The sequence below is a fragment of the Tiliqua scincoides genome, chromosome 4 (genome assembly GCF_035046505.1).
Source record: "Tiliqua scincoides isolate rTilSci1 chromosome 4, rTilSci1.hap2, whole genome shotgun sequence".
Classification (NCBI taxonomy): Eukaryota; Metazoa; Chordata; class Lepidosauria; order Squamata; family Scincidae; genus Tiliqua; species Tiliqua scincoides.
This window is the reverse complement of record NC_089824.1, coordinates 132,052,379-132,071,257: the sequence shown is the minus strand read 5'-3', so window position 1 is coordinate 132,071,257 and position 18,879 is coordinate 132,052,379. Positions and strand designations below refer to the sequence as shown.

Here is an 18,879-nt window from a genome sequence, read left to right as displayed (position 1 = left end):
TCTTCACCAAAGTGATGAAAATAGTATAGAGGCACTGTTGCTAGTGTTGCTAATGGTGTACATTCACACTCAGCCTCCCATCATCTCTGATAAATTTTGCAGTGCTTAGAAACCTGCAAAGCTTGTTTGGCCAGAGTTTTTAATCCGATAAAGAAATATGCATGTATGTCATGGGAACCTTGCCTCTGTCATGCCGTATTAAAACTCTTCCACAATTGTCTACCTTCAGTCTCAGATTTGAAAAGAAGAAGGGGAGATATTCAAGGCATCTTCTATCTAGTACTATCAGTGCACAGAGCATATACTTCAGGTTGTAGCTAGACTTGCACTTGCCTTTGAAGGCTTCCTGCACCTCTCTAAAGTCAGAAAACTGAGTCAGCATTGGAACCGATTTTAAACTGTAGTATTTGCACTATGAATTGTTTCCTTTGCAAGGTGTTACCAACAATGCCCGTTTCCTTAAATTTTATCTTACCTTTCTATAAAGAAGAACAGGGCACTTTGTGAAAGATGTGTATTGAGTTGGATGGTATATAAAAGGAAGACCTGGGTTGGTAAGGTGAAGGGGTTTCATCCCCACGTTCTTTCATATGGCAGCAGTGTATTAATGGCTGCAAGAACGCTGGCTTGCTGCTCTTTAAATGCCCCCCTCTGAAGCAAGGGAGAGAAGACAGAAACACCTTTCTGCTGCTCAGCAGGCTTAAGGATGTTGCTTTGCGGGCTGATGCTTGGTGTTTTCTCAGTTGCTTCTTCAGTTTATGACCCCTCCTCACCCATTGCTCAGTACTAAATAAACTTTACATTTGGAACCAGGTAGGAATTTTTTGCAGTCCACCTGATTGGCCTTGGTGGGTAGTTTTTTTTCACTTACCCCATACTGTTTTTATTTGGGTTGGTGGTCTTCTTTAACCAGGACAGTCACATTTGGCAGGCTTTGTGCAGGCCAGGGAATAGAAGTAGGGATTTTGGGATGCACCCCAAGGTAAGCAGAAATAGGTGGGTGAGCCAGTATAGCTCTCCAGCTCAGGGAGGCTGGCTAATGAGCTCTCTGGCTTGGGACACAAAGTCAACTTCAGAAGCTTTCCAGCTTGGGAGTGGTGGTGCATTCCTGCTTCCTTGACACATTGGGTTGGCATAGAGAATCTCAGGCCATCAAATGACAGACCACAGTTTTGAGTCAAGGTGGGAATGCCTGAAGTGGGAAATAGACAGTGGCTTACTGTCTCTGCTAGGTTAGATGCCCTCACTGCAGAAAGGAGAAGTTGTGAGGCTTGGCCCACTGCAGGTTTTAATATGTTCCTGATTGGGATATAAATTGGGCCACTTTATTAAATCCAAGTAACTTGTCTCACAGGTTGGGGAGGTGGGTGCATAGGCAATACCCAACACTACAGCACTGGTGAAACCAAGAAGGAATGGACCCAATTTGTACCTGAATGGGTATCTTCCATCTTCAGGAGGAGCAGGCAGGACATTTGTTGCTTGTGGATTGCTGCTTGCATTCTTCTGGTGACCTTTACTCTACTTTGGGGAAGTTCAGTTCTCCTCCACCTATTATCTTTTTAACTGGCCCCAATCAACCTTTTTCATTTTTCCTCTCAAATGACTGTGAAACAGACACTTAACTACAAGCTAGGAATCAATCATCTTACTGCCCTGCCTTGCTGAAGAATAAAAAGGTCAGAAGGAGGCAGGGCAGGAGATGCAAGAGAGTATTGTAGCCGGAGGAACAAACTGAAAGTTTGTTGAAGAACTAAATTCTAACTAGTCCAAAGATAGCATAAAGTGTGGCAGTCTGCACACTTTGTGGGTACACTTGCAAATATACAAGTACAAAACTTTTATACTTTTAAATGTCATATAGAGGTGTCATGGATATGTACATGTTAGGCCTTGGTTAGCATGTGAAGCCTGAACCAAACTAAGTCAGTAACGGAAAAGTGGCTAGCAGTTCCTAGCTGCAAGAATGTGAGTAAACAAACAAAAAGATTGTTGTCTCTCCTTTTGCTGGCCAGAAAGGACAGACAACAAGAATTACAACCCACTGGAATGTAGCACCTCTGCAGACAGAAAAGCGCCTTATCAAGCTGATGAAATGCAGCTGTGGATCTCCAGTTGGGAGGGATAAGAACTAAGAGGGCTAGCAACCAGGCCCGCTTCCAGAAGGTTCTGTCCTCAGAAGTTTCTGATTGGACAGTCTAAATAAGTATTAAGTCACCTCAGTACTATTAGCATGAGAAGTATAATAATGAGTGCCCAAGGGGTGTGCCCGTCTCTTCTTGGGCAGAGTTTTTGGGTGCAACATCCTGCACGCTTGTGAGCTCCATTGTCCACTATGGGCATCTGGCTTCACAGGTAGCCTGGAGCTAAAAGATCTACAAGAGAAGCTGACCCAGGTGAGAGATAGGGATTAACAGAGACAGCCAGCTAGCTTTATTATTTTATTGCTGATATGTTTCCTAGATGTTTATGCTGCTAGCATTTGCTGCCTTACTGTAACTTTATGTAACCTTATGTACTTAATAAACTAAAATCTCTTTTACCAAGTTGTTACATTGTCTGTTGGGGACAAAGGTTCAGAATCCTGCCTAGCCGTTCAGCAAGCTACCAAGTGCTCATTGAAGTCTAGTAACTTGAGGACTGAAGCTTTAATTGGAGAAAGCGCTCAGTGCCTGCAAGGGATAGAATTAAGCCTAGAGGGTCTCAGTGTCCCTGGACTGAGGCACTGGCACATACAGGATGGTGGCAGTACTACTGGACAGGGGGACCTTGAGGGCTTTAGGGTTTGAGAACCAAGAACTCTAAGCACTCCAAAACCCCCTAAGTTTACAATAGGGTGCCTTTAAAAAATGTCCACACATTTTAATGAGCTCTAATTCATACATACTTCACTGTAGAAAACCTGTTAACACCTGAACATTTAAGGGAAGCAACTGAAGAGATGGTGGAATCATCCCAGCAACTGAGTCTGCAGATCCCTTAGTCAATATCAGTGGGGTATAGGCACTAATGGAGAACACTTCAAGCACTTGGTCTAATTCATTAACTACCTGCAGTTAATTAACTGGGTCAAGCAACTGCTTCTGTGTACACCATGTGCGGTATGTGTATGAATTATATGTATGGATTATAACTATAAAATATATGTTTTCTTGAGATTCCCTGTATATGCCGAATAGTACGATTTTATATACAGAGTTATAAATGATGCATATTATGCCTTTAAAGCAGGAAAATAACTTTACACTTCATATGAAAATAAATGTTGCATATAGTTTAATGTTTCCCAACATTTCAATTTTTCTCCCCCAAATATGGGAAAAAAACCCTTGCTTTTTCTATGGCTTCAACATTTCTGGAAATATTAGATCTCTATACTCAATCCAGTGCAGACTCTTGTTCCCTTACTGGAAATGAACCAGTAATTACCCCGCTTCCCAGAAAATAAGACCTACCCCGAAAATAAGACCTAGTTGTGATCAGGGCCAGGATGGGGGGGCAGAAGGGGTACTCGGGCAGGGGCGGGTGGACAATGTGACTGGGAACGCTGCACTCCCATGCGCACCACCTAGAAAGTGCCTGCTGTGCTACCATGGGCAGAGAACACTGAGGAGCAGTGGCGTCGCTAGGAGGATGTGGGGGGTGCGGGCCACACTGGGTGACGTGCCCTGGGGGGATGATGCACTAAAATCGTGGCTTTAGGAGCTACCCCATCATGCCATACACCGTTGGATGCAGAATGCCCAATGGAATGCAATGCAAACTCGAATTGAAATAGCTCCTTTCCTTCAAAAGCTTTGGCCAAAAAACCGGAAAGAAAAAATGGATGGATCCCAATGAAAAGTGAAAGTTAGTCGTATTGCGCGTTTACTCGCGAGTAGGTGAACTTGCCTTAGTCCGTAGGAAAGGGCAGGCAGAGAGGACGCCAAACAACATCAGAATGGTCCTGATCTAAAGAATGCAGCCCCCAAAATCATCCAAGAAGGAGGTCCCTTCCTCCCTCCCAGCTGTGAGTCTATTGAGCCCTATGGAAAGCAAAGCAGCCTCACGGTTGTGTTTACTTGTGAGTATGCAGACGTGCCTTGGCTGGTGGTCAGGCCAGGCAAAGGGGAATGTGAGGACACCAGAATGGTCCCGATCCGATGGAGCTGGAGTGCAACAAATGCTCCAGAAGGCAGCCTCCCTCCCCCCTCCCCACTAAAAAGGACAAAAAAACAGGCTTGAACTGGGAAGGGGAATGTTTTCTATTTTGCACTTGCAAAGCCGGGTGGGTCTTTATTTTGATATGACTGAAATAGAAGAACTTTACACTGAGCACTGGGGAAGGGCTGGAAATCTCACTGATTCTTTTTGGGGGGTTGTTATTGCCAGCAGACTACAGAGTAAGCTCCATTGACCACTATGGGACTTCTCAGTAGACATGCATAGGCTTGAGCTCACAGGCTGCAATTCTACCCACACTTTCCTAAGAGTAAGCCCCATTGACCACTATTAATAACATTAATAACAGTATTTATATACTGCTTTTCAACTAAAAGTTCACAAAGCGGTTTACAGAGAAAAATCAAATAACTAATGGTTCCCTGTTCCAAAAGGGCTCACAATCTAAAAAGATGCAAAAAGAACACCAGCAGACAGCCACTAGAACAGACACTGCTGGGGTGAGGTGGGCCAGTTACTCTCCCCCTGCAAAACTATGGAACTTACTCCAGAGTAGACATGCATAGGATTGGGCTCACAGGCTGCAATCCTACCCACACTTTCCTGAGAGTAAGCCCCATTGACCACAATAGGACTTACTTCAGAGCAGATTCACTTGGTGGAACAGGACTGGTTCCCCCTTATTTAATTATTTCTTTTAATTTAATTATTTATAATTTATTTTAATTTGCTTGATGATGTCAGTTCTGGCCATGACATCACTTCCAGTGGGTCCTGGACAGATTGTCATTCTAAAAAGTGGGTCCCGGTGCTAAAAGTTTGAGAACTGCTGCAATAAGGTGTTAGTAAGTTGACACGGGGTGTGTGTGTGTGAGACTCTACAAGTTTTCAAAATCACTAAAATCAGAATTTGGAGGAATAATCCCATCATGTTATATATCAATCAATGTGTAATTTCATGCAGAATGCAATGAAACAAACCACATTGAAATATATGTGTTCTATCAAAAGGTACTGCCAAAAAACCAGTGGGGGTGGGGCAATGGTATAGCACCACGCCCACCACCTGGGGCGTTTCCCCACCCACTGCATGGGATGATGCGCAGGCCTCCCGCACCGGGTGAAGTGAATCCTAGTGACGCCACTGCTGAGGAGGAGCTGAGGCAGGAAGCAGCAAGCAAGGCAACCCTGCCTAACAGGCTCTGAGGCTCTCCACACTTTCCAGGGAGTAAGTCCAATTAACTATAAAGGGACTGACTTCTGAGTAGGCAGGCATTCTCCTGGGCGCTGAGGGGACACCCTCTCCACACCTTCCAGGGAGTAAGCCCCATTAACTATAAAGGGACTGACCTACCCTGAAAATAAAACCTAGTGTGTTTTTTTTTGAGCCAAAAAAATATAAGACAGTGTCTTATTTTCAGGGAAACATGGTATACACTGGCTAGTTAAACAGGATTAGTCTTTGATTATAGAATGGTGAGTGCCTGAGTCATTGCTCTAGGACAGTTTGTATACACAAAGCAGTCTCCCCCTCTTCTAGGATGTGGAGGTTAAGCATGTCAGCTTTATTTTATAATCTGCTAAACTTTTAACAACTAAGGCATATTAGCATTCCTTGGGTCATTAGCTGAGATCACCTCTCCTCCATTTGCAAGCTAAAGCTGCTGTCTGGGACAAGAAAGAGCCCTATTAAAGTTCCTTTCTAAACAAGTTCTCTTGTTTCCTTAATATGTTTGTTAAAGACTAAAAAGCAAATAATTGCGTCATCATACTGGCACTTCTCTTCCAGCCCCTTTGCATATTTTAAATAATGCTTCATCTATAGCAAGAGCGGATGTACTTTTTGAAATTGTCAGTCTCTAATGCTTTTTGTTTTGCTTTGTTTGACCGCTAAAGGGGGGGGGGGTTGAACAAGTTTATCATACAAGGTCTAAACACAGATTTAGAACTTGCACCATCTGTGTATACTAATCTGTGTATACTATATGCAAAGTACACATTTTGAACCACAGTAAACTGAGGTTTCTATAAAGCAAATACATAAAAACATTTGTTGGACTTCCTGTCCATCATTCTTGTATAGACTTGTATTACTGTATATACCAGTAACTAACGAAATGCTAACAACAGGATAGTACATCATTATATCCATGTGTTCCTTCTCAGCTCTGTTTATAACAGGTAAGCTTGTGTACAAGGACTCTATTCCAGACTTTCCTCATCAATTGCTCTATTTCTGAATGGCAAATTTCTTCCATTTTGAAGCTATTAAACTACATGAAGCAACTAACACATTAAGGGCACAATCCTAAATTGCACTAAAACAGGCAGGCTGACTGGCCTGTGGTGAATCAGGTGCAAGATAGGTGTGAGCTGGTGTGCAACTCAGGGCAAGGGAATTTCATTCCCCTTACTCCTTGTCACATACCAGCCAGCCCTATGGGACTACTCAGATATGAGCCCATGATTCCAAATCCAAACAACCCTACATATCGCGGGTCAGGGCCGGGGGTTAGGATCTCCCTCCACCCAAAAAAACCCTTCTTCACCTCCATTCCACCCTTCTGCCACCCTTTCCAGGTCTGGCACTGCTAGGCCAATACCCACCCATGCGCTGGCCTAGCCTGTTCCTGAGTAGCTGTTAATGTGCTCTACAACACTTGGGAGCCAGCGCAAAGGACTTGCACCAGTTTGGGTGGGGTTAGGATTGCTCTGTAATTTATCTTCATGTTGCCTACTGCCATTTCTAAGGGTTTAACTCAGTAAGATTACAAGAGAATTTAAAGGTAGTTTAACACCTTTATAGTTTTAATTCTTTCTATTATCCTAGAAATAAAATTTTTCCAAAGGACTATCAAGTATGCTTAAACACAGAGCCATTTTTTTCATATCTCCAATTTAAAGGTTGTTCCACTCCATACATTCTCTGAATTTTAAACCCTTTATAGCAGCACACATGGAATACTTTATAAAAGTTTTCTTTAGCATCTATGTCTATAAAATACCCAGCCCCTTAATGGCAGATGAACTTCCACACTGCCGATCACTGATTCTTAAGAAATTTCCCAATGGTTTCTTAAGAGGCCCTACCTAAGGTTCAGTCTCTAAAAGGACTTTTAACAGAACACAGCTACTCTTCGAACCACAATATCTGAAGAAAGAATTACAATATGTCCAACACATTCTACAATGTAATGGGTATACCAGAAATGATTACAACAATGTTACGAGACAACACAGAGGACATAAAAATGCTAAGGTGCCACCTGCATATAAAGGCGATTATACTTCCTTATATCAAAGGCACAACAGAGAAGGTTAGTAATATTCTCCATAAAGCAAACTCTAGAACCATCTTTACACCAACTACCAAAGTCCAGCAACTTCTTAGAAATCCCAAGGATAGGAGACAACAGCTGGACATTCCTGGCATGTATAGGATACCCTGTGAAAGTAATCATGTCTACATAGGCACCACAAAACGTCTATAAAAACCAGACTTGCAGAACTTGAGAGGCACTACCATATACTGCATCTGGATCAATCAGCAATAGCACAGCATGCAACAGAAATGGGTCACCAAATAAATTTCAAAGCAACACAGGTTCTTCCTAATAACATTTTATTTCCCAAGACTTTACAGAGAAGCAATAGAAATATTTAGACTTCCCCAAAATATCAACAGAAGAGGCTCTACATATCAGCTTCCTACATGTGCACTTTCAAATGATACATTTTGTGGTACAATACCTTTTTAACCCTTGTGGTTTTCTAGTGGGAAGGCTGATATGCAACTTTAGGCTTCCAGTCCTAAAAAGAACACTAATGCGCTCTATAAGAAAGATGTTCCCAGAAGGGGTGGAATACTGTGACTAGGTTGAGTTTGCTTTAAGAATACAGTCAGCAAAATGGAACTCTACAGCTAAGCAATTAACTCCTCATTAAGCATCTGGAGGGTGCTGCGTCTGGCTCTTTCTCTAGCAACATATCCTCTCAAGTCTCATTTCCCTGACAAAGCTCTGGAAAAGTCACACAACAAAACATTGGATTTTTAACAGCATGGATTTTAATCCTTTGATACAATCATGGTCTTCTCACCTGGATATGATAAACTATTGAATCTTGGATAGTAATCCCTTCTGAGACTTCTGCTGACAGCATAGTTGTTCCAGTTTCATGTGATTTAAATATAGCTGATCCTTCCTGCAGTAGCGTCACTAGTGGGTGACATCATGGGGTGACACCAAAGAAGAGGAGCTGGAAATTTCCTGGCTAGGCCAACCAGGACTCTGCATCAGAAAGGACCCCAACTGGAAGTCAGCATCTTAAAATAGGTTGAGGGGCACGTTCCTACCAATGCCCTATAGAACTCTAATGTAAATCCATCTGAGCTTGGCATCTTATTATATTGTATTTCATACTATGGCATCCAGTAATGGCAGGAACCACTGCTGGAAAAAGTGGTAGCCATTGATCTAAGGGAGACCTCTGGTCTCTGTGTGATGCCTGGAAAACTTCTCTGTACTTGAATCAGTTGCCACAGAAGACAATTTTGCATGGACAAATTTATGGAAATTTGAAAACCCTTAAAAAAAATACTTATCTATAGATGTTGGATTATTGATTTTTGTTTTATATAATGGTTTCTGAGGTTAACATATCTACATTTCTATTCTGATTATATTTTTTTCTTCCCCCTTTTTTTCTCCTTTTTATATATATGAGAGGTTCTGCCTTTGAGAGCTCCCTCTGAAAACAAAGGAGCGTTCCACTCCTGCAAACAGCAGATTTCTATTTGTGTTAAAACATTTGAGTTTTGTTGTCACATATGACTCCACCCCTTCAGTTTAGCAACTGGTAAGAAGCAAGCAGCAGGAGACTTGTCTAACTAGAATCAAGACTAATTCTTTCTGCTGCTTACTTTACCAGCTGCTAAACTGAAGGAGTCATATACAGTCTAGTATACACACCCTGTATTTTATAATGCCAACTATGAACCTGTCCTCCATGTGTCTGCCTTTTATTTCCCTTTATGGTAATGACAGAAGGGGAGCTGTAATTCACCAACACCATTTTTGTATTAGTACAAATGTCAAGAACATGCAACTCGGCAAGGCTGCTCAAACGCTTACAACCCTGAAAAGCAATGCAGTTAATCTTTTCAAGAATAAACCAAGTGCTTCTGTATCACTGTATTAACATGCCAGCAAAAGAATGCATCAAAGGTACTTTTGAGTTGAGCTGAGTCAACATCTCATTGCTCAGTGGATGGCTTCCTACTCTCTGGAATTTAGATGTGTGTGAGTGAGGAGGATCATAAAAGATGGAGAGGAAAGTTGCATATCAGCCTTCCCACTAGAAAACCACAAGGGTTAAAAAGGTACTGTACCACATGTATCATTTGAAAGTGCACATGTAGGAAGCCCAATCCCTAGGGATCAAACCCCACCCTACACCAGTTGCTTAATAGCTAATCATTTTAAGGGTCAGTCACAGACCACAGTTAATCATTCATAATAAGGCAATATTAGTTATCCCACATTTTGATAAACTTGTAAAGGTAAGGTACAACAGCTGCATCTGTACAGTCAGTACAGAAGAATGTAGTGTGATGTATCTAGGATGGGTTCTCACCATCAACTTCACCCTGTTTTTCAACAAAAGAATCATGTAAATTCTTGCCATGAATAAGAGATCAGGATTGCAATGCATACCCTGAATGTGAAACCAGATCAGAAAGAAACATCTGAAATGTTGTGGTTCTTGAAAGATAGAACCTTCTTTCAATTGTAAAAATTCCTACGGGATTTAAATAGCCTGCCTATGTAAACCACCTTGAATAAAGTTTGAGGAGAAATCTGATGACCAAGAAAGGCGGTATATAAATACCTGTATTATTATTATTATTATTACCACCCTCCCAACATAGGTACAGAACATATGGCTTAATCCCCATGTTTCCCACTCCCCTTTATTTCCTTAGGGAAGAGGTTTTGAATTAGTGGTAAAAAACACTGACTCTTGGAGTAGGTGCTTAGTTGTAGTAGATGTTTTGACAGACATAATTGTCCTCTTTTTGGATCAAATTCCCAATTCACTATGACCATGTTAGAAAGTAAAATATATTATATTATTATTATTTTATTAATTTGTACCCCGCCTTTTTGCCCAATGGGCAAATATACGAAGGCACTCATTTCTCCCCCTCTCACAACACGCAAACATAGAAAGAATTAAAGAGATTTTAATTCTGTGCCAGAATATATATGTTTTGCTATAGTTACTATGAGATGTGTATGTGTATGAGATGTAAGATCATGTCATTTTAACAGCATCCAAGTATCTTAAAACTGAAAGTTTGACTGATCCCAAAGTAGTTGGATATGGCTTCTATATTGCTTTACACATTGCAGATGACACCAATTAAAAAACAAAGTAGAAGATAGTTTGTCTCAGATTTATTATTTCAGAGGCACTTATATAGAAAAGTTTTACATTTATATAGTGACTTTCCTCCCAAAGTACTTTACAAACTACAATACATTAAAGTACAGCAATTATTTCTCCAGCACTGAAGTGGGAGTTAACTGCACCTACCAAAATACCACCAGGTTGACATTCTATGAGACATGGGAATGCTTCACTCTTGCAAATTTTCCCATCATCCCGAATTTCCAGTTTAAGCAATCTTAAAAGCAGCAACCAAAAATAAGACCACAGGGCAAATTCATAGCTGAACCATATTTTTGGATGATTTTGCACTACATTTGAGAAGTTTTTCACTGAAAATCAATCTTAAACACTGCTCTGCTTCATTTTGTCTTCATATGCTTAGTTCATCAGGAAGTCAATTTTTGATGCGCTCTTGATTAAAAAATGGGTATTGCAATTTGACAGGATAAAGCCTGCCTGGCCTTTATATACCCAACTCCTCTTGACTCACTATCAAGTACTAAAGTAAATGAACCAATCTCATTGGTTAATGGCTACTGAAGTCAGTTTGCTCTTCTACACAAAATTAACACAGCTTGATCTTAGTGTTATTAACTCATCTTGAAGAACAACACTTCTGGGCTTTCTGAGAAGGAGGTTATATAAATAATGGGTGCTTTCTGCTAGTTAGCGACAAAAATACAACATTCTTTTTAAAAAACCTCAGTCACCTACTACTTTACTCAGTTTTAGTGCCGACCTCTCTGAAAAAGAATACAAATATTTAAAAAGCAGCATTTTTCCATTCTAAAAAATCAGTTCCTTAAAAAACAGTTGCATTTGAGAAAGTAAGTCTAGCCACGACATAACATTTTATCTGAAAAGCAGCAGTTATGTGGAAGGAGGAAGCTTTCACTAGCAACATAGCAAAATGCTTCATATCAGAGTTACACTAACCTTTAAAACAGATCAACATCCAATCTGCCAACAATTTTACTTTTGCATCAGGTTTTGTGATGCAGTCCTGGTATATCATCTTACTGTAAACATGTACAGACTGGTACAGCTGATTTCAGAATAAAGCTGTAAAATGATTCAGTATAAATGGGCAACTCTTTGTAATCTTAAAGTACAAAAAAGTGAACTGATAAGCCAATGAAGTTAATTGAATGGTACATTGTTTTAAACTTCATTTATCCTGTTGTTGCTCTTCACTGATTATTTGTACAAAATGCATGAAGTCAATGGCATTTATAATGCTGGACTAAAGTAGTAGGAGGACACACTCAATTAGTTATTTCAGAATTAAGAAATTTGACAGGTATTAGTTTTAGAATCAAAGTGGGATATTCAAGACTAACAATCACTAAAAACATAACAGAGTGGGATGGAGACAGCAATCGCATATTTGTGTATGTCTTCATGTAGTGCATTTCTGTGTTCGATTTTATGGATAAAAACATGCACTCATTGGACCTTTGTTGCACTGCAGGGATTTTCAGGGTGAATGGTAGCTTTTCACCATACAGCAAAGCTTGCCAGTCACTGTCTTTCTAGTCCTGTTTAAAGGATACCTCTCAGCAATGATTCCATATCATATGACAAAACTGTTACATGAAAAGTAATGCTTTGAAAAGTCTCTTTTCTATATGATCTGCCCAGTACGTACCAGATCTGCAGTTACTTTACACCACTTGGAGAACTGCTCAACTACCATTAAACAGAGTGAATTTTATGAACGTTAATCATTCAAAGCAAAAAATAAAATTATTCTCATGTAACAAAACTTAGTACTGAAAGACTCTTAACTGCTATGTCTCCAGCATTAACTCTTAAGAAAAATGATGAACAGCAGGCAAATATTACCCTCTGAAAAATCCAATTTCATGTGGCAGTTAGTCATGGCATTTTATTTTGAAATGGAGAACTTGTGCACAGCTTCCCAGAGCTACCAAAAGGATCATACCACTACTAAATGAGCATGTCTATGATCTCAATTTCTGAAGCTCAAATGTTTGTTCCTATATTTTTACCACTATTTTCTCTTTGTTCTTTAGTTTTTCCATCTTCCTTATTTTTTAAATAGCTTCTTTTGGATTTGTTGAACTGATACATTAATTGGTGTTTTTTTAAAAATAATTATTACTTGATTTACTTTTGTTTGAAGCAGATTTGGATTCTTTGAAAAAAGTGAGATAAACAAACCTCTTCACTTGTCCCTATTTCCCTTCTTGGGAAAGAGACATAAGATCCAAACTGTACAACATTTTTTTTTGTTAAGCTGGACAAAGATTAGAATTGAAAGAGCAGTAGGAAGCTGCAGAGATAGAATGTGACATGGGAACAAGCTCTTTAGCAGTCAGAAACGCAGGTTCAGGGCTCATCTCTCCCCTGGTGCAAGCAGAGTTTGAACAAAGAAGCCTCAGCCAGAGGAAAAGGTCACTGCCCTGTGTAAGAGAATAAGCCTAGTACTGCTCTGATGGGCATGATATTCAGTACAATGAACTGATACACCAGAAATATGACATGAAAATTCACGTCTATTGTACGAGGAGTAGAGGAGGTAGCAACCCTAACTTTAACAGGGTTCTTCCCTAGAGGAAGCAGATGTCAAATAGAAGTCAAATTAGTTGACTTCAGAAGGTTTACATCCCAAGATGAATCAAGGTTACAGTGATTTAAGCCCAATTTAATTTAGGCAGGTTTTTAAAAAAAAAAACAAACCACAAGAATAGGGACATTCTTAGTAATATCCTACATAAACAGTAAATGCCTCAGGAGTTTGTTCTGGGTTATTCTATTCCTAGTAAATTTGTTTAAGGAATAAACATAAACTGAATAGCTTCGTTACATTACAGTGTACTTCATCCTTCTATGCCCTGTGCTGTTATCAGTCATTGCAATAGGGTGTAGGTTCCTAGATTTGTCTTTTTTAGGAACCAAATTCAATTGTATCTTCAGTGATCTTCTTGAACTCGTAGTTTCCTCTTCCATCCATGTGAAGGTAAAACTGAGAAGAAAAATATATTAAGTAACTTGGTTTTATCCTTTGTTTTGAGGAGGATTGTATATAGGAACTAATATATTATCACATTTCTTCTTGGCAAGAACATAAAATATATTGTGCATGTTATACCTCCATCTAGTGGCAATGGCAAACTGTTGTAGTACTTATTTTATAGGACTATAGGTGACCTTGCTTCATCCTGGTATTCAATGTTTTAATTGTTGAAGTAAGCAGACTAATGAATAAAAGAATGCTGACTCTTCCACTAACTTCAAGCTGGTTCATGCAACCTGGTGGATTTCTCAAGAGCAAACCAGGCATTGTGGTGGTGGTGTTCTAAACTAAGAGCCCAATCCTATCCAACTTTCTAGCATTAAATTATTTTTCTTAGACAGCAATACTTGTGCTAGCTACTTCAGTATGCATGCTTGTGTGCAGTTATCTGGTCAGGTCACAGCCTCTCCCTCTGTAAGAGATCTGCTGGCAAGTTCTATAATCATTATTGGATGGCTTCCATAAAACACAGGGTGGGTTGTGTCCTAAGGACTGCACACAGAAAGAAGTTTGTGGAAGTGAACTTCCCCATCTCTTCCACAACACAATAGCCTTCACTGCCTTCCCATCCACCCAGGGGCTGGGGACAGTCCTGGTATAGGATTGCATGCGGCCCAGAGGGCTGCAGAGTTAAGGGGAAATTAGTAAAAAATCTCCACCCACCCTCATCCTATGAAAATGGAAGCATCTTTCATTTGTGAAAGAGGAACTTGTGTTACAAGCCAGTTAGTCCATTATAACTACACTATTGACAAAAAGTATTTACATGGTATTTCAGTACAGGTAGAGCCTATTTATCCGCGTGAGTTCCGTTCCGTGACTCGGCGCAATTAACAGAAAACCCGTTGTGCTGAGTCCATAGAGTCCATAGAGCAAATAGGCTGCAGCCTGACACTTCCGATTGGAAGGAAACTAAGGCAGCTGTTCTCAATTCCCTCCCCTCCGTACTCAGCCCTCCTGTTGCCAGCTGTCCTGCTTCTTTCACAGTTGGAATGGTGAGCTTGCCTGGGAAGCCTCTGTGTCCCAGGCGGCCTTCCAACAGTGCTGCAGGTTCTCCTCCTCCTCCTCCTCACTGCTGCTGCTCCTGCAACCCTCCCAACCACCATAATGGAAACTCCTCTGCCCCGGAGCATTCTGGGACTTGTAGTCTGGCTCTCTGCTCACTGTCACCTGTCTCTCCAAGACTTCCCAAGAAGTCATGGGGGGGGAATTCAGCAAACACTCCCCTTTTTAAAGCAATTCCCTCTCCTTCCCCTCCTGAGCCCTCCCCGTTGCCAGCTGTCCCGCTTCTTTCACAAGTGGGATGCTGAGCTTTTAAGAGTCCAGCCCTATGCGTTTATACCCAGAAGTAAGCCACATTCCAGTCAATGGGGCCTACTCCCAGGAAAGTGTAGAGTGGGCTGTAAATAGCATGCTTTGCTTGGTGGGAAGGCTTTGTGATAGCCTGCACCATCTTGGGAGTGGGGGGGGGGGAATTTGGCAAACACTCCCTGGGTTCTTTAAAGCAATCCCCTCTTCTCTTTTAAAGCAATCCCCTCTGTTGCTACGGCATCTGCCCCTGTGTGCATGTGCGTGAGAGAGAGAGAGACCTCCACCTCGCTGCACGTGTTCTGGCTACAGAGGTTCTTACCCCCCTTCCCCTCTTCAGCCTCGGCTGATTCAGCCCCTGGCTCAGGGGCTCCAGGAATGTTACTGTTCCTTTGCAAGGGGAACCTCTTTCAGGGCTCCAGTGCTATTCCCTGCCTGGGTGAGGCGGAGCCTTTTCCAAAGTGTTTTGGGCTGTCTAGAAACAGAGCAAGACGCCAGCGCAGGGCAAAGGAGGCAAAGGTGTGTGTGACATTCAGTACCCCACCCCATTCTTGTTGAGACAAATCCGCAGATAAAAAATGCATGGATAAATAGGCTGCACCTGTATATTCACACTTTTAGGATATGCTAGTAATATTAACCTTTCTTATGGCAGATAAGGAAGCTTATACACATTGGCTTGCTTAAGGTAATTCAATAAATTTGTGGATGAACTGACATTTGGCCAAGGTTTTCTAGGTCATACCCACTAGATAACATCAGCTATTATTAAATATACCTATTTAAACAGTTTGATGTGATTCCAGATTCTGCATACAAACTATTCACAAACAGCATTAACCCAGACAGTGTTTTCTGCTTCATTTAAAAACTAGTCATATGTGTTTTTGCACATGAGCATTGCCACTGACATAAATGCATTCAGATTTAATGAATTTTTGGCATTAACGAATATTAGTCTGTTAAGTCAATGGTTCACTATACACACATGCCTTATGAAAATGGTTATTTGGAAAAAAAAATGTTCAGTAGTCTCATGGGTTTCATTTTTACAATTATTCTGACAGTTTTACTAAAATTGCCATAAAGCTATTAATTTTAAACATTTTACTGCAGAAATAAGGCATTTTAGAGATAATTAGTATTTTATAATGTATAAAATCCATAAGGAAATCTTACCTCATGATGTTTCCAAAGCGACTTTCTGTGAGAAACAGTGAAGAGAGTGATACCAACCTAAAGCGACAGAATAAATAGTTGAAATTGAAGATAAAGTAAGCTTCTCAATGCTAGTGCTCCTTTGTCCAAAGAAAAGAGCTATAATCTCAGACATTTCATAGATGAAGTCCATTTTTAAATCCTACAGATTACAGTGTGAAAAGCATGAAGAGGTACTTATCTTTCTCATTGAAAGCACAGAGTTTTAGACTGCTTTTAAATTGCATATTCTAAGGTAGTAGTTCTCAAACTTTTTAGCACCAGGAAACACTTTGCAGAATGACAACCAGTCATGGAAGTGATCAATTTACGCTTCAAACCTAAGCTGCGATCAGCCAAATGTCCCATTTTATAGTACACTCATGCTGTTATTCTGCATAGCTTAGAATTCAAACATTCCCGCTTGAAAGTCAAAGTAGAACACAGTCAAAGCAGAGCCCCGGAGGGCTTCTCCAAGCCTAAGAATACCTTATAAGACATAAAAACATCACTTCCGATTTCCCTCCAGAAACCAGAAGTTGTGTTTTTATTGGCGAAAACGGCCATTCTGAGCTCCGGAGAAGTCACGGACCCCCATGCTCCAGAGGCTTTGAGTTGAGGAAGCATGGGATCAGTAACAGACAGTCATATATGCTGTCTGTCACTGATCAGAACGTTGCGAAGTAACATTCACTGTAATTTAATTTAACTGATACTTCTTAATGTGACAAAAGGTGTCATGTTAACATGGCAGGGTCCTCTCCTTTGTGGTACTCAGACTACCCTTGGACCTGCCCCTGCCCCTTGGACCTATTTAGCTACCTTGCTGATCTTTTGGCACTTAAAATGTTTTAGTTTCACTAATGAACGGTACTTCTTCAGAGTTACTCTGAAGAGTTACTTCAGTTACGCTGAAGATTCTTTCCCTCCCCTTTTCTATTAGTTGTACAATTTCCATGCTATTCCTCAAGACTTTTTAACTGATATTTTTATCTCTCTAGTTAGTCATGGCTAGCTTGTCACAGTGATTGCAATGGTATGTAGTTATGAGGGTTGCCCAGAAAGTAATGCACCACATTTTTTTTCTCAGCCTACAGTAATGGTACAAATGCGAAACTTTAGATATACATTATTTGAATTTTCAGGAGTGCGCACACAAATTTTTGGTTTCTTCAGACAGATAGCATAGCTGCAGCAGTGTTTCGAAATGGCGTCCGTAAGTGATGTACGTTACAAGCAGCGTGTCGTCATTGAATTTCTCACTGTGGAGAAAGAAACTGTTGGGAACATTCACAAACATTTGTGTACAGTTTATGGAGAATCTGCAGTCGACAGAAGTACAGTTAGTCGCTGGGCACAGAGGGTAAGGCCATTAGAAGGCGGTTCGGCAGAGCTCCAAGATCTGCAGCGTTCGGGGCGGCCATCCACGGCTGTCACACCTGACAAGACGCAGCTTGCTGATGTGCTCATTCGCGAGGACTGACACATAACGACTAGACAGTTGGCGCTGAAGCTGTCAATCAGCAAAGGAAGTGTGAATGCAATCATCCGTGCTCTTGATTACTCAAAAGTGTGTGCACAATGGGTTCCGCGCTGTCTTATGGTGGACCACAAATCTCTCAGAAAATACATTTCTTCTGAGTTGCTGAAATGTTTTGAAGATGAGGGGGAAGCGTGCTTGTCCAGGATTGTGACAGGTGATGAAACCTGGGTTCACCATTTTGAGCCCAAAACAAAACGATAGTCGATGGAATGGCGTCATCCTCAATCTCCACAGAAGAAAAAATTCAAAGCAACTGCTTCCGCCGGTAAGGTCATGATCACTGTGTTTTGGGACTGTGAGGGCGTCATACTCATTGATGTGATGCCAAGAGGCAGCACCATTAATTCTGAAGCTTATGTGAAGACATTAACCAAACTCAAGAAGCGCTTCCAGCGACTGTGGCGCCGTAACAACCCAGGTGAATGTTTGATTCAACATGATAACGCTCGGCCTCACACAAGTTTGAGGACTTCGGAACACATCACTAAACAGGGTTGGACTGTGTTACCCCATCCACCCTACAGCCCTGACCTAGCTCCCTCAGACTTCCACTTGTTTGGGCCATTAAAGGATGCCATTCGCGGAAGACATTTTGAGGATGACGAAGAGGTGATTCGCACAGTGCAGAAATGGCTTCGTGACCAGAACAAGGAGTGGTACCGACAGGGCATACATGCCCTTGTGTCTCACTGGAGGAAGGCCATAGAACTGGACGGAGAGTACGTGGAAAAATAGGGAGTGTAGAAGAAACATCATTCTTTCTTGTGTGTAAGTTTCATTGTGTTCAATAATTGTTGAAGAAAAAAAAATGTGGTGCATTACTTTTTGGGCGACCCTCGTACAATTAAGTTTCTCTGACTACTCACCAAAGCAAACATACAATGCATTTTGAAAAAGTAAGCAAACATAAACTTACTTTCCGGCAATGGCTGTAGATGTAGCCTTCAACATCAACGCTAACAGCACTAGTACATTCATCCAGAATTGCAAACTGTGGCTTATGGTAGAACAGTCTGGCCATCTGAAAAGCAACAGTAAACGCTAAAGGAATAGTACACTATGATACTGTATGTATTTTTACAAGACTGCAATAACCAACATCAGCATACAAGGGAAAAATTTAATTATTTGCACCAACATGTATTTTCCTAGCCTGAATGCTTTTTATTTTCTCATA

The 18,879-nt window shown here is 41.0% G+C and overlaps 1 protein-coding gene across 1 annotated transcript in view; it reads right to left on the bottom strand.

The window, feature by feature from the left end:
- Nucleotides 1-10,604: 10,604 nt before the first annotated feature.
- The window catches only part of ABCD3 (ATP binding cassette subfamily D member 3), a 56,446-nt gene continuing 48,171 nt past the window's right edge, over nt 10,605-18,879 (bottom strand). Inside the window, exons 21-23 of the mRNA XM_066625548.1 lie at nt 18,619-18,723; nt 16,142-16,198; nt 10,605-13,603 (exon numbers count right to left, since the gene is read on the bottom strand). Coding sequence (XP_066481645.1) covers nt 13,526-13,603; nt 16,142-16,198; nt 18,619-18,723 — 240 coding nt within the window. The 3' untranslated portion in view covers nt 10,605-13,525. The remainder of the gene's footprint in view (nt 13,604-16,141; nt 16,199-18,618; nt 18,724-18,879) is intronic.